Genomic DNA, 16,275 nt, shown 5'->3' with positions numbered 1-16,275 from the left:
GAAGAATGTAAAGAAGAAAATACAGGGTTTCCTGGTGGCTCAGTGGTAAGGAATCCACCTGCCAATGTAGGAGACATGGGTTCAATCTCTGATCCAGGAAGATCCCACAGGCCGAAGAGCTACTAAGCCCTTTTGCCACAATTACTGAGCCTGTGCTCTAGAGCTCAGGAACTGCGATTCCTGAGCCCACGTGCAGCAACTACTGAAGCCGGCACTCAATCACGCCCAGGCTCTGCAGCAAGAGGAGCCCTCACGCTGCAACTAGGGAGTAGCCCTCGCTTGCGTCACTAGAGAAAAACCCGAGCAGCAACAAAGAAAGGCCCAGCGCAGCCAAAACTAAATAAATAAATAAATAAATTTTTAAAGAAAATGCAAAATTCCCCAGTCCACCAAAGAAAGTCCAACATGGCTTTGATTAATATCTTCCAATGAATTATAATTCTCTTCATTTTCTCTGTGTGTATACGCAAATATATATTTATCTTATGGAGTTGGCATATTATGATTTTTATCTATCAAAAGAAAGTCTTGAAACATATTTACCACTTTGAGTGACTTAATAATTTCTAGAATTTCTTTATAATTTTTAACCACTCCATTATTGGAAATTTTCATTGTTTGCTGTTATAGTTATAGAAATTTAATGCCTATTATTTTGATGCCTATTATTTCTACCACACTTTATAGCTGGAACCTCCAGAACAGGGTTAAATAATAATGGTGATGCTGACTGTTCCTGATTATAAAGTCAATAACTCTGGTATTATGACCACTGCTGAGCTGAATTGAATAAAAATAATATTAAGTACGTTGAGTTCCAGTTTTTAAACATCAGCAATGGGGAATTGAACATTGCCAAATGTCTTTTAGTGCAGTTGAAATAATTAGGTTTGTACCGATTTGGCCTATGGATGTGTGATAATTTTATTAATAGATTTCCTAATGTTGGTTCTCTTCCACCAGAATGAATACTACTATTATATCATAGAGCAATCTACTCCTAGTGAATTGTCAAATTAAATTCCATACTCTCAATTTTAGGATTTTAACATTCACGTGTGTTGAGCGTTGTTCTTGAGAGGTAACTAGCGTGGCAGGATGAGAGTCACACTCTGTCTCATTCTGGTCTGTGAATTCAGGTTACCTGAACTGGACATAGACCTGTTTTTCTAGTATTCATTCTCCTTTTTTTCTTTATCTCTTAACTCAATTAGTTTTTCCTTTTATGAATTTACTAAGTACTTAACTTTTTTCAAAGCACTCATCATACTCTTATAGTAAAATGTTCTGTATATGTGCCTTCTGTTCTTGCATGAGTGGTCTTGCATTCAAGAGTTTTCCATCCTTCTCCCTTAGTGAACAAGTGCTGTCCACCTAACCTGTCCTGTAGGGTCCTGGCAAAGCACTGCAGTGACAGTTGGTGGAAATACACTTAGATGAGTTTTGTTAACCCACTGAGATCTCCAAACCAGCCCAGCACTCAGCTAAGGAGGAAGGCAAGGAAGTGGAATAATTCCAAAATCTTGTGACTGCTGAGCTTCTCTGTGGCAGCACTACGAATCCGGAAGGCAAAAATCACCTTCCGACGGCTTAGGATGAGTGTGACGCACTGAGACCAGCCATCCTGTATCCTTTATCTGCCCCACGTGGCTGCTGCATCCTTGTCCTGATGGTGGATAACAGAGAGAAGCACTTACTTCAGATACTTCTGCCTGCCTTAAGTATATACTCTTAAAACTAAGTATACTCGGTATATTCTAATAATTAAAAAAAAAAATCCTTCCAACATTCATCTCAAAACATCACTTCCATATAATACCTTTCAGTTGCCAGTTCTTCACCAGGAAAAGGCTTACAAAATATGGACCCAGCCCAAAATTAGGGCTCTCCTTTGAGGCTATAAACCACTTGAGGACAGGGGTTAGGTCTTATGTATATGCCAACTCTCACTATGCTAGGCATATAGTTTAAATTTCACTGGTGTTTCTGAAATTAATTGCTCTTTTTCTCTTGCAATGTAATGTTACTAAATGATGTTCCTCACACTTACTTAAAGACCCAAAACAACAAGGACAGTACAGGCCTTTTAACAGGTAATGAGAAATGGAATCAATCAAAAACTGTGATGAAAATTAATGGAAGAAATGAAAACCAAAGTGAAGGGGAACCTAAGTACACTATTCAAGCTAGAATCCCAAGGGATGTGATGCCAATGGTGGGATCATCCAGGTGATGACTCTTAGGTGAAGCACTTAGCTTTCAGACCATCCTTGCAAGGGAGCAGCCAGTGGGTATCACTGGCTTTATGCTTCTTTGCAGTAACTAGAGTTCCTTTGAAGGCAGTGAAAAGTTGTGTTCAATGATTACTTTCTCCTTTTCCTTAGGGTGTTAAATACCACATTATTTGAAAGTTGGGAGATTGTTGGACCTTACCCTTCCTGGTGGGTTTTTAACCTACTGCTGTTGGTAATACAAGGCTTGAACTGCTTCTGGTCTTACTTGATCGTAAAAATAGCTTGCAAAGCTATTTCAAAAGGCAAGGTAAGATAACACTCACCCTTTCTAATATGTCACAGAAAATTATGGTTTGGGGTTCTTCTGAATCACCAAGAACATTATTTATTATTTAGAATTTCATCAAAACTGCTTTTTCTCCTTCAAAGTTTAGCATAACCTCTTGGAAACATAATACAAATTTTCATTTTCTCTTAGTGATTTTTTTACATGTAGTATTGCTTTGCTGAGTGATCTGCATTGCTTTGCTGAATGATCTGTGTTCATAACTTTAGATTCATGGAGATATATTATTTACTGTGTTCCTGCTCTCCTTTTCTCTATCTCCTTTGGTCCTTCTCTGATTATACTTCTATTAAACAGAAATTTAATAACTCTTTTATAAGAAGTGTTACTTGATGCATTCTGACCATTTATAACTTGCCAGTAAATATTTAGTTAAATCTCTTTGGTTAAAAATGGGGCTCATGATAAAGCATCCTGGGCCTCAACCCCTCTGTGTAGAGCAGTGACTTTTCTGGAACATTCTCTGCAACATTTTCTTACTTTCATTGTTTGTTCTCTTCCTTCTGCCCACCTGGAAGTCTGGGAAGTGGAACCCCTTACATGTAAGTTTCTCACCCCTCTCTCTCTCGCCATCCTGGCTTCCACGTTAGCCTTTTGGAGCAACACTCTGGTGCTTTTGTTCTCTGGTGCATATTGTTCTATCTAATCTGTTGACACTGCCTAGAGGCTCTAACCAAGGTGTGGCTCCCACCAGCTGTGAGGGATGCTAGGGATGCTCAGTTAGTGCCCTTTTGTGTGAGCCTGCATTCTGCTAAATTTTGCATGATCCAATAGAGAAAGAAGTGGATTTCTTTCACTGGTGTTCAACATTGGTTGAAAAAGAGAAATAGACCAAAGTGAAGTAGCAGAAGCAGAACTAAGTTGAGGAGAGGATCAGCATGGTCCAGCAGGGAGGTCTGAGCAGCAGCTCTTTGCCAAGACTGCCCTGGGCTGCAGGACAGCACCTGACCACTTTGTCCTCCATAAGCACCTGTCACGAGGGCTCGGGGCATCGAGTCACGTAGTATGAAGCCTATACTTGGCATCGTCTCCTATGCAAATCCAAAATAATTAGAGCAATGAGTTGTTTAGAAGCAAAAGTTTACCTTTTTCTCTATGACCTCCTACTCTAAAATGAGCGTGTATCTCTACTAACAAACAAAAACAACAACAACAACAAAATCTCTCCTGTCCTCATTTGCATACAAATTGCACAATACTGTCATTATGGTAACGGTGACTGAAAATGCAAGGGGGCCATAGATTAGATAATTTGTGTCCTTACTGCACTGCTATTTCTACCAGGTATATTGTCTTCTCTCCAGCTTACTCCTTCAACTTTTCAAGGAGGCAGTCAATTTTCCAGATCTCAGGCTTCAAAATATCTTAACTGGCATTGCTGCTTACCTAAGACAGTAAAATTCATCATAGCCATGGGTCATAGGCTTTATATTCCTGTGCGTTAAGATACTCTAAATGGTTCCTTTCTTTGAAGGTAACTTAAGTATAGTTTTGTTTTCCAAATGCAATTAAAAATAATCTTACTAAGCATGCAAATGTAAATTAATCACTCTTTGGAGTTTTCTTTCCCATTCGCAGCTTAATTTACGACTAATGGATTGCTAAATGGAGTGGAGCTTTTATTCCAATGCTGTCTTTGTGAGCCATCTTTTATTTTTAAGTTAAAGTATCCTTATAATCTAGTCCTTTTGGTGTCTCAGGATCTAAATCTTCTTGGAGATGGTCCTTGTGAGCTAAGTCTCATCTCAAGGGCCATTAGAGTGAGATCCATTTTTACATATTTACTCAATCATCTCTGCTTAGGCTGGAGCAGCAGTCCTCAGTTCTCACCTTCTCCCATCCCCACCCCACCTGATAGAGGTGATATTGTCCTGCAGGAATGGGGGCTTCTCAGGTTGGGAGAGCAGTGGAGTCCAGGGTTCTCCAGTTGGAGGGTAGCAGTGACACAGAGAGAATGAGATGTGGGAAATCCCTCAGTTCATTCTGAAATGCTTCCCAGGAGACTCTGCCAGCTTTTCAATCCACCTCTTAGAGAATCAAAAGGGACTAGATTGGGAAACATTCTGTGAAGCCAAACAAGCCACCAGGTCCCTATTGCCACCCCCCTTAGAAAAGAAGTTCATGCCACTCAGTTACCCAGGGATGTTAAGGCCTGTTGGGATAAATGTTCACTATGTTTGTAGGCATAAAGTAGGAGGTACGAACTATTTTAATTTAAAAGCAGTAGTGTATTTCCTTAATTTCTTCCTACGTTACCTCCTTATGAGACCATATGGTTTTTTTTCATTATTTATGGAAATGTATAGACTTATATCCTGATGCCAAGTCATCCTCATGACTTGATGAGTCTGAATGAAGGATGGAAGAACTCTGGAATGATGGGAGTCAATTCATGATGATCCAGTCACTAGATTTTTCTTGGGAAATATTTTAAACTATTCCTTACCCAGCAAGTACCCCAAATGCCTCCTGCTGCCATTAGTTGTTATGTTGTATATAAAACAAAATTTCTACTTAATTCTAGCAGACAGAAAGACAAATTAAATCATACAAGAATACATTTAAAAGCCAAATAAGAATGATGTTTTAATGATCAGAGCTAGTAAATATCTCCATTAGTGTAATTAATTGAGAGCTGACTCTAAAGGATTCTCAAAGAGAATGTGATCATCAAAGAATAAATAGTTCCATTTGTACCAAATTCCTATAGTGCCATTCTAGTAGTATGGTATGCTACTTTGCAGTAAGAGTGGGGTTCATGGTCTAGTACGTTCTGAATATCTAAAGGTAACTTAAGGAAGTCAGCAAGGCTAACCCCCTGTGATGCCTAAGTCCACCTACATTCCTTGATCACTGACTTTGCTCTATCTCCAATGAAGAAGAACTTATTACTCTGGCAATGCTCCTATCCTGTTTGATTTTTTTAATACTTAGATGTTTTCCTTTATGTATGACTGCATGTACTTCTGAGCATGCTATACCTTTATGATTTCTTCAGAGCCGGTTGCACTCACCTTCTTGTGTTCCACAGGTGTCCAAGGATGATCGAAGTGATATTGAGTCTAGCTCAGATGAGGAGGACTCAGAACCTCCAGGAAAGAACCCCCATACTGCGACCACCACCAATGGGACCAGTGGTACCAACGGGTATCTCCTCACTGGCGCTTGTGCCATGGATGATTAATTCCTCAAAACCACAAGTCCCAAACAAAGTGAACTGTTTGTTCCTGGAAGTATTTAATAAATTGCAAATGCAGTTCCTTTCATAATCTCTCAGCACCAGAAACAAAAATTAGGATTATCAAAGCATTTTGAATAGTGCACTGCCATATGTCCTGTCTGTGAATGAAGAAGAAGTACCCTTCTATATATGTAGGCATGCTTTATGTAATTGACACAAGGGAACGGTATTTGCATTTGTACTGTCTTAGAATATTATTTATTTTCTTTTTGTATTTGTTTGTAAATCTGTGGACAAAAGAGGGTTTCCTCTTTTTACTCTCTGGGTTCATGACAGTGAGGGAGATGCTCCGTTTGCTTCTACCCCTTTCTTGCTGTGACCTAGTCCACTAGGAGCATCAGCTTAATTGGTCACTTAGAGCAAGCAAAACCCAGTGCAAGATTCTCGTGCAACTCCAAATAGGTTTGCTCTCTTTGTGTCACAATGCCCGTTCTGAAATGGCCTATTCAGTCTCAAGTGACCTTTCTCCCAGTGTAAAGTTGAAACAGGATGAGTTCAGTTTTGTAATTATCATTTTTCATGGTCAATTGGTGGTGGTGGTGGTGGTTTAGTTGTGAAGTTGTGCCCGACTCTTGCGACCCCATGGACTGTAGCCTGCCAGACTCTTCTGTCCATGGGATTCTCCAGGCAAGAACACTGGAGTGGGTTGCAATCAAACCCAGGTCTCCTGCACTGCAGGTAGAGTCTTTACCAACTAAGCTACGAGGGAAACCCTTCATGGTCAATTAGCTGTTCCAAATAGAGTGTGGTTATTGGAGGACTTAAAATTGTTTTGTATGTATTAAATTACTTTGGAATAGACTTCCTCTCTTGCACACACAGCCAAAGTTTCTTCAGTGAGAATGGTAGCTAGTTGGGATTAACTTTTTAGGTTACAGAGACTTTTTTTTTCTTTATTCTCCATTATGGGGTCAGTGCTCCAGCTCTGAAGGAAAACTTAAGTTCATGGTTACAAACAAAGAAATCAGACTTCCAACTGGGAATTTGTCCCATGATCTGAGAGTAATACAAAGAGAGTAGCAGATTTCAACCAGGTTTTACCACAACCCCTTTAATTAGTGCAGTCTTCCGCTATGGTATGAAAAAAAGAAGCTAAGTATATTTGAGGACAGAGAAAGGGGACTTCCAAGAGTTGCCAAAAGTCACCTCTAGTGCAAAGCACATTACTGCAACCAGCTTTCAAGAAAGCACCCTCTCTAGTATTTGATCTTGTTTTGTTTTGTTTTTTTTCTGGGCAAAATAAAGCCAGTGAGAATAAGACCATTTTACCCTTTGTCTTTTCTCCTTAAACATAACCCTAACATAACAGAATTTCCTGTTACTAGAAACTGAGCAGTGTTAGACTGTAGGTCCTTTTGTCTGCTTCTTTGAAGGACTTGTTCATTTTCCAGGAATTTTTGTTCAAATGGAGCTATTTCCAGAAAAAAAGCAACAAAAATTCTACTCAGTAAATGAGAAGGACTACTGAAAAAATAAGTTTCTGTAGTCTCCTACAGGGCAGTGTTATTTATGTATAGATAAGAAAACCATACACATAAACCAAAGATTTTATCTCTTTTCTTCCAGCTTTTAGTAAAAGGGAATAAAAAGTTATTATACTTATTTCATAAATCAGGAAGACTATCTCCTGAAACAAAGAGTCCAAAACCACAAAGTGATATCAATGTGCAGGTCAGGACTAGTGAAAAGGACAGCAAAGTACTAAAAAGCGCATGTCCTGCCCAAAGCCACTCACATTCAGGTCAATTTTTTTTTTTTTAATTGAAGTAAAACTTTGTGCCCACAATGTGCACCATGATTGTTAATAGTTAAAAGAATGCTCCCAAACAAAACCTCACCCCGTAATGTTAAATCTCTTCCCACCTATTTATAAAATAATGTGTCTTTGGTATGGTCCATAGTAATGATTGAAGGGCCTTAGAAATATGTCTGCTTTTTTGTTGACGAAATGGTATGATTAACTCTTCTTGGAAAACCTTATTATTTTATTTCACAGAACAGGGGTATGTCTAGGAGAGTAATTTATGGATGGTCAAGTTGTAAGACCAATCATTAAATATGAAAAGTACTTGTCATCTGAACATCTGCTAAAATGCAGATATATAAAAAGTAAACCAGCAAGCATGTTATAGCTGAAAAGTTTTGATAAGGTGAAAATGTCTTCTCAACTAAGATACGGAACAGAAGAAAGCCTCGTGCCTTGCTTTAGTATCTAGAGCAAGTCCTCTGATGGGTGAAATAAACCAGAAAGCCACAGTGTGCTTCTATTTGGGTCATTTGACACTCTTTAGCGTAGAAGAATAACTTCAAAAGATCTGCTTGTAAATTAAAGGTTTAGAAGACTTGCATGACATGAAGAAAATTGCCTGTCCTTAGCAAAGACATCTGAACATCTGACTTTTGTTCTTCCCAAAAATCACTTAGAAGGAGAATTGGGAATTCTCAGAGCCTCCCTGACCACTGACAGTAACAAAGCAGTCTTCTATGTATCAATACATTTGTGTTTCATTTTACATTTTAAGGCAAAGCGTCCTTTTTGATTCATCAAAATAGTGTTTATAGGTCTTTTGAGATAAAGAATAATGTATCTCTTGTCTACTGCTCTCCCATGGTGGCCTGATAAGCCTGAGAGAGAAAATATGTGAGATCTCATATCTTCTACCTGTGCCAGGCCATAGCTTTGGAAGTGTGTATTGCAATGTCAGCTATAGGTTAGTAGGAATGTTGTTTCCCATTAATTGACTTAGCCTGTCCTGGTCATATTCAAATCTTCCCAAGGTACAAAGGGGTATATAGGAAGGAATCTAGAAAAAGTAATATTTTCTCCAATTCTATAGCGTTTCTAGACCAATTAGAGGGAGATAAATGTAGAAATTCGACTAGAATTTGGCCTTGGGTCAATAAATGATATAAAAATGTGTGATCTGTGTATGTACATGTAGGTTTCTCAGAAAAACGTGATAAAACCAAAATATCACTGACTCATCCTTATCCATATTCTTTTCATGAAAACCATCCGCCATGTGCAATAGAAGCTTTCCACCTCCCTTTTTACTGCCTGTTCACGCCACCTCCACAGCTGAGAGGGGTAGACTCCTTTCAGCCTCTTTGCCTCAGAGTTCAGATCATGAAGGCCCTAAGGTCAGCATCTAAGTAGTCCCCACTTCCAGATTAAGTGTTACAAATGTTAACAGTAGGGGAGCAGCTATCCGTATTTTGGATTATTAAACTAAGTGTTGAGGAAAATGCACAAGATTTCTGCTTCACCCAAGGATTTTATTAACATTCAGATCCAGCTCAGCTGCTGGACAGAGGCTCTCCAGTGTAGAGGCTCTCCAAAGTAAACAAGCAACTGGGTGAGAGAAATAACTCTTTAGTGGGATAAAATTTGGTCACCTGCAGCCAAAATGACAGGTAAACCTGAAAATGTCCTGTTCTGTTGCCAAACTTTTCATTCTGAGTATTTGAGAGTTTGAATTTGAGCAAACTGCACACTTGCAACTTGGGTAGAAAGGGTCTGAATTTTCCACTCTGTATATTTCAACCTCATTGTTATTTGGGCTGAAGTAAGACATCATGTTTCATTTCAGCACACCTGAGTCTTTAAAAAAGAGCTCTTCCAAGAGAACTTTAGGGACAACCATGATTGTTCCCAAGCTGTTCATGATTTTTGCATTGGTAGTTACTTTTGTCCCCTACTTGGAGATGTTAATGCCAAAGTTGCCTGGATATTTGAGTATTTTTTCTTAATTTGAAATATGAAAATTATATAGAATAGTTACAAAGGTATTAAATAATTCTCTTTATTAGTATGTCCTATGATGTCATTGTGTCCAAAGAGGTTTCAAGAAATTCTTTAGAAGTAAGAGATTAAATGTTTACATTTCACATGCTATTTGAGGTCTTAAGATTATAATTAGCTTACTTTTTCCCCCTATTTGTCTTTAGCTGATTCCTGCTTTGTAGATAAATATTAGTAGCCCTGAAATGTTTCTAGTGTTCAAATAAGAAAAAATCAAATCAGATCAAAGTCTGCGCCAGTGTCCTGTCCATGAAAGGAGTACTGTCAATCACAAACAGTTCATGCAAAATGCAAGATACTTTTTTAAGTGACATTGTTGTTGTCCCCATAGTAGGTTTAAATTTCTCTCAGTAAAATGAAATTGTACCATTTTCAAATTACCAGATAGTAATTAACACTGGTTCACTGTGGCCACAGTGTAATTCTTCATTTTTAATAGGCTGGAAACAGGCCCTGTGGTTTGCATTTGCATGCATGGTCCCCTCCCGTCCCCTAGGGGGCGTTCAGTAGATGCTAAGGAGGTAGTGGACAAGTCGATGTCCACTTGTCCACACTGTGCTGTCGAAATGCCTAACATATGCTCACTGGAAGCATACCTGATGCTGTCTTTTATGGAGAAAATTGTATTAAAGAACATAAAACATTATAAGTAGCTATTAATAAGATCTGTAATCACCCAAAAGAGTACCTTAGTCTTTCCAGTGTAAGTTCAACCTGAAGCCTTTGGAACACATTACCAAATGTCCATAAGCTAAGATCCCCATCCAATCAAAGACATACAAGTCTCTGCAAGCAGATGACACATGATATGATGTCTCCACAAGACTAGACATTCTCAGGAGTGCCCAGGAAGGAATGGGAAGGGACTGTTAGCCTAAGATCTAGCTTGTTTATCTTCCACTCACTTTCTTGTAAATCTTTTAAATCGTAATAAAATGAATCTAAAATATTGTCACTTATCTGCTATCAATTTCCCAATAACAATTGGATCAGTTGTGTATCACACTTCCTTCTCTGATTCAATTAAAAAAAAAAAAATATTGTGCCCATATGAGCCTGTTTTCCTCAACACAAGTCAATGAGAGCTTGGCTTCTTATTTTGGTATGTGTTGCATGGCCTGGAAACCAGGGAACAACAGCTGTTGGTGTGATTTCTATTTTAAGTGAAAATTAGGTTTTATAGAGACAATTTTTTTTTTCTTTTGGATCTACAACAGTTTTTTTAAACTGTGATTGTAAATCTGCCCTTAAAAAAATAGAGGTTTTTAAAGATTAGTTGCCAAATAGAAATTCACTCTGTGATAGGAACAGTTATATGGTGATTCTGGAACTTTTAACTTAGAGCTTCATTAATTTAAATATGGAAAATAACCTCCAAGTTTGATTTCCCAAAGTTTCATAAAGCCTCTAAGCTCATGATTTTCATCTCCTTTTTGCCCACATGATCAGTTACCTCCATAGCCATTTGGTGTCATGCAAAAGGGAGGTGGTTATTTTGGGGATTTGATTTTTTTCAACTTGCAGTGAGAAACAGGATAGGTGACAAAACCTTACTTGTTAAGACAAGTCAGTGCTTGAGCATCTCTGTCAGAAATGGAATGATGTACTGTTAGCCAATTAGAATTATTTTATGTATTGTTACTGTATTTTGCTGATTTTATATGATTGATTTCATATAATTATATATGAAAATATAATTATTCATTCTTGATCTCTGGAAGCAGTCATTATTATGAGGATCATTTTACTTTGAAAACACTTTCATAATAAAGATAAGTCTTAAGAGTACAGTGTAAATGCCCTTTTCTGTAAGCACTACTGAACTTGTATTGGTAATGTACCACATCTTCCTGGACAAGATTCATTTCAGTGTTCACATCATCCTACAGTTTTCTTGTAAGCCTCCTCAAATCCCAGAGTCGCTATGATTACGAAAAAGGAATGTAGTATTTATACGTTATATATATACATATATATTGTTACAGGTTATTTTGTCAAGAATTTAGCTAAGCTACTTGATGGTGTTGTTATCTCAGCATCCATTTTGTTTGGCAAACAGCCTGCAGGGACCATAGCTTGACACTAGCCCCTCATACAGGTGCATGTCCTGAATAGCAGCCCAGAGTCACAAGCAAATGTAACTCCCTGATGTGATGTCCCCAACAGCCCTTGTGATCAACTGTCTCCTGCCTCCCAGTGCTTTTGTATGCCTTATGCATCCCTTAGATAAGACCCACCCTCCCCAGGGAAGGGGGCTTACCATAACCTCTTTCTTTTGGCTTGAATTGACCGATCTGGCCATAGCCCAGGGACTCCAAGGCTCTGCACCCATGGACCCTAATAAAGGCATGTGCCCCAGATCCTGTCTCTTTCTCTCTGTCTGTACTCTGCCTGACCTTCCTGTGTGGCCCCTCCTGGTGTGCCATGTACTCCCCCCAGGACCTGTGAATAATAAACCTCTCTACTTCAAGTTCTCTTGTGGTCTGTTGGACTCTGTTGTTGGTTCACCATCCAACACCCTGTGCTCCACTTAACAAAGGTCTAATTAGCAGACTAACATTTATATATTATATATACACATATAACATATCTATGTTATAATATCATTTTGACAATTAAGATATAAAGCTTCAAGTTAAATTTTATGTAGTACTTCATTCTGAAAAACTAGAATTTACAAAGTTATCAGTTCAAATATATCAAACTGTACTGATTTTTTCCAAGCTATAAAAAAGGCAGTTAGGATAAACAACACAAAGCCCAACACACACAAAGTTGCCCCTCAGAGAATGTGCGCTCATAGGAGCTTGACTGACAACATCTTCTCAGGGTCTGTGCCCCACTTTGTTAGATCTTCTCTCGCTCTTTGCCTTTCCCGTGTAACTCTGTCTCCCCCAGCGGCTCTTCTGCTCTAAGCTTATGTCATCTCGTATCTCAAGAGCTGTAAAAATAGCACTGACATTCAACCAGACACCCCCACCACCACCAGGATTATAAAAAATTAAGCAAACACCCTATTAAAAATCTTACACATATCATAACCACCCCCAACAACATTCTGACTCCAAGTATGAGTTACTATAATAAATTAAACCACCAAAATTTTTCTGAGGCACAAAAAGACTATTAGCGATGCACCATTTGGGGAAGCCAGGAGCTCTTCCAGGTCTGTTAACATAGCATAGCGTCTACGCTATAACTCTCCAAACATCTCTCCCAAATAGTCATGATGCAACTCGGATTCTCTGGGCCCCCTTCCTTACTGCTGGGAAACATCCATCCGGGCACATGCGCTTTCTGTTTCCATCAGCCCCATGCCTGCTTCACCTGGAGCAGTGGCAGCAGTGCCAACGATGGTGAAAGGTGGCAGGGCAGCCCAACAGCAGGGTCATGCACCAGCATGCAGGGTGGTCCCTCAGAACCAGTCACCTCAGTGAATAGAGCCTGAGGACCACATCCCCACAGCCACTGTAACCTGAGGAAAGAAAAGTTCTATCATTCCTAAACACTGCAGTTTGAAAATTATGTAAAGTGTCTTTCAGAGTCCAGGCAGGAAACAGAAGTCACTGTTAGATGGTTGAGTGGAAGAAACTTCAATGAAAGGACTATTTTCATAGGCCTGGGTAGGACTATAAGATCAAACATGGGATGGTATAGCGCCCAGAGTCCAGCAAGCATGGGAAGCAGTTATCACCCTCAGCTGTAACCAGAGGCCATTAAAAGGAGGTGGCGTGGAGAAGCTGCCCTGTGGGGACTGGAAACTTGAATGGGGAGACAACATCCTCTGATATCTCTATGCCCACCCTCACACCGCCATTGGCTGAACTCAGCTGGAAAGCTCCCAATGGGGGCCCAGGGAGATGTGAACAGGAGGGGTCAGTCTCCCACATGTGGAGCAGAGATCTGGTTCAGTTCAGTCGCTCAGTCGTGTCCGACTCTTTGCGACCCCATGAATCACAGCACGCCAGGCCTCCCTGTCCATCACCAACCCCTGCAGTTCACCCAGACTCATGTCCATCCAGTCAGTGATGCCATCCAGCCATCTCATCCTCTGTCGTCCCCTTCTCCTCCTGCCCCCAATCCCTCCCAGCATCAGAGTCTTTTCCAATGAGTTAACTCTTTGCATGAGGTGGCCAAAGTACTGGAGTTTCAGCTTTAGCATCATTCCTTCCAAAGAAATCCCAGGGCTGATCTCCTTCAGAATGGACTGGTTGGATCTCCTTGCAGTCCAAGGGACTCTCAAGAGTCTTCTCCAACACCACAGTTCAAAAGCATCAATTCTTTGGCGCTCAGCCTTCACAGTCCAACTCTCACATCCATACATGACCATAGGAAAAACCATAGCCTTGACTAGACGAACATTTCTTGGCAAAGTAATATCTCTGCTTTTGAATATGCTATCTAGATTGGTCATAACTTTTCTTCCAAGGAGTAAGCGTCTTTTAATTTCATGGCTGCAATCACCATCTGCAGTGATTTTAGAGCCCCAAAAAATAAAGTCTGACACTGTTTCCACTGTTTCCCCATCTATTTCCCATGAAGTGATGGGACCAGAGGCCATGATCTTCGTTTTCTGAATGTTGAGCTTTAAGCCAACTTTTTCACTCTCCTCTTTCACTTTCATCAAGAGGCTTTTTGGTTCCTCTTCACTTTCTGCCATAAGGGTGGTGTCATCTGCACATCTGAGGTAATTGATATTTCTCCCGGCAATCTTGATTCCAGCTTGTGCTTCTTCCAGCCCTTCTTCCACGTTTCTCATGATGTACTCTGCATATAAGATAAATAAGCAGGGTGACAATATACAGCCTTGATGTACTCCTTTTCCTATTTGGAACCAGTCTGTTGTTCCATGTCCAGTTCTAATTGTTGCTTCCTGACCTGCATACAAATTTCTCAAGAGGCAGATCAGGTGGTCTGGTATTCCCATCTCTTTCAGAATTTTCCAGTTTATGGTGAGATCTGGTAGGGGCTGGAAATGAAGAGCTAATAGAATAACCAGCATAAAGCTGGGTTCTGGTGGTGTTTCTGGAGACTTGTCTAGGGCCTGGCAATTAACAGGGCACAAAAGATGATGCAGAAACAAGAACCCACTGGTGAGATGGGAGCTGTCAGCAATAAACATTGCATTACTTAGGAAGCAAGATGAGCATTTTCTCAATTTGTCTCCAAGTCTTTCCCTGTAGCAGAGGCGTGGGGTAGGGGGGCTACATCCTCTCACTGGTGCCAGGGACAGAAATGTTGAAGGGTTTGTGGCAGGACTCAGATAAGGGAAGCTACCTGCATTACCAGCTTCACAGATCCAGGCACCCAGAACATAAGTGGAGAAAGATGCAGGTTAGAGAAATATCTAGAAACAAACAGAACTCAGCAGAGAGGGTGTTGAAGAGCTGGGAGAATTAATCAACTAGATTTGTGGGGGGAAAAAATGGGTTAAGAAGGTCTAAGCTCTGGGACTCATAACAAGTATTGAAGCAATTCTTTAGGCAAGAGTTTTGCTTGTTTTTAAAGTAATGAATAATAAAACTAGTCAAAGCTATGGTTTTTCCAGTAGTCATGTATGGCTGTGAGAGTTAGACCATAAAGAAGGTGGAGACCGAAGAACTGATGCTTTCGAACTGTGGTGCTGGAGAAGACGCTTGAGAGTCCCTTGACAGCAAGGAGATCAAGCCAGTCAATTGTCAAGGAAATCAACCCTGAATACTCATTGGAAGGACTGATGCTGAAGCTGAAGCTTCACTACTTTGGCCACCTGATGCGAAGAGCTGACTCGTTAGAAAAGACCCTGATGCTGGGAAAGATTGCAGGTAGGAGGAGAAGGGGGTGACAGAGGATGAGATGATTGAGTGGCACCATTGATTCAATGGACATGAGTTTGAGCAAACTTCAGGAGATAGTGAAGGACAGGGATGCCTGGCATGCTACAACCCATGGGGTCGCAAAGAGTTAGACATGACTTAGCAACTGAACAACAACAATAGTTGGCATAGCTAGAGATAACTTGAACAGCCAAGGCTCACGTTCCTGGATGCATCATTCAATCATCAATCATTTAGAAATATTTATAGAAAGCCCATTTGGTGCTAGGAATTGTAGACATTAAGACTAGAAGTGTGAATAAGACACATATAATTCCTGCTTTCATGAAATTTATAATTTAGTGAGGAAAGGGAAAAACAAAAACAAAAAAAAAAATGATGAATATTAGTTTGTCAGGGCTGCCATAACAAAATATCACAGACAGGGTGACTTAACAGAAATTTATCACTTCCCCCACTTCCCCTGGCTCTGGAGACAGAAGTCTGAAATCAAAGTGTCACCAGGGTTGATTATTCTCAGAGTTCCCTCTCCTTGGCTTGCCTTCTTACGGTGTCTTCACACCGTCTTGGTGTCTTCACACCGTCTTTTCTCTTTGTATCTGTCTGTGTCCTAACGTCTTCTTTTTAGGACAGCAGTCATTCTGAATTACGGCCTACCCTAAGAGCCTTATTTTACCTTAATCACCTCTTTTTTAACCATTGATGAAATTTTTGTTATACTAATCTCTTTTTTCCAACAAAAGGGAAAAAACAAAGTTTCAAGGGTATCGTAATTTGGCAAAAAGTGAACATCCTCTGTCTTCTGCAATAAACATTGATTCATACACATAACCTAT

General features: G+C 39.9%; 1 protein-coding gene across 3 annotated transcripts in view; it reads left to right on the top strand.

Annotated features, from left to right (window-relative positions):
* The window catches only part of CERS6 (ceramide synthase 6), a 359,345-nt gene extending 347,248 nt beyond the window's left edge, over positions 1–12,097 (top strand). The window contains exons 9-11 of one of the 3 annotated variants that reach the window (XM_027558491.1): positions 2,385–2,541; positions 3,099–3,122; positions 5,612–5,836. In XM_027558491.1, the coding sequence (XP_027414292.1) occupies positions 2,385–2,541; positions 3,099–3,122; positions 5,612–5,764 (334 nt within the window). In that variant the 3' untranslated portion in view covers positions 5,765–5,836. Of the gene's footprint in view, positions 1–2,384; positions 2,542–3,098; positions 3,123–5,611 lie in introns of all 3 variants that reach the window. The other 2 variants (XM_027558499.1, XM_027558509.1) reach the window with 2 other exon arrangements.
* The last annotated feature ends 4,178 nt before the right edge of the window (positions 12,098–16,275 follow it).

The sequence above is a fragment of the Bos indicus x Bos taurus genome, chromosome 2 (assembly GCF_003369695.1).
Source record: "Bos indicus x Bos taurus breed Angus x Brahman F1 hybrid chromosome 2, Bos_hybrid_MaternalHap_v2.0, whole genome shotgun sequence".
NCBI classification, from domain to species: Eukaryota; Metazoa; Chordata; class Mammalia; order Artiodactyla; family Bovidae; genus Bos; species Bos indicus x Bos taurus.
This window is presented reverse-complemented; position numbering and strand designations above follow the sequence as displayed.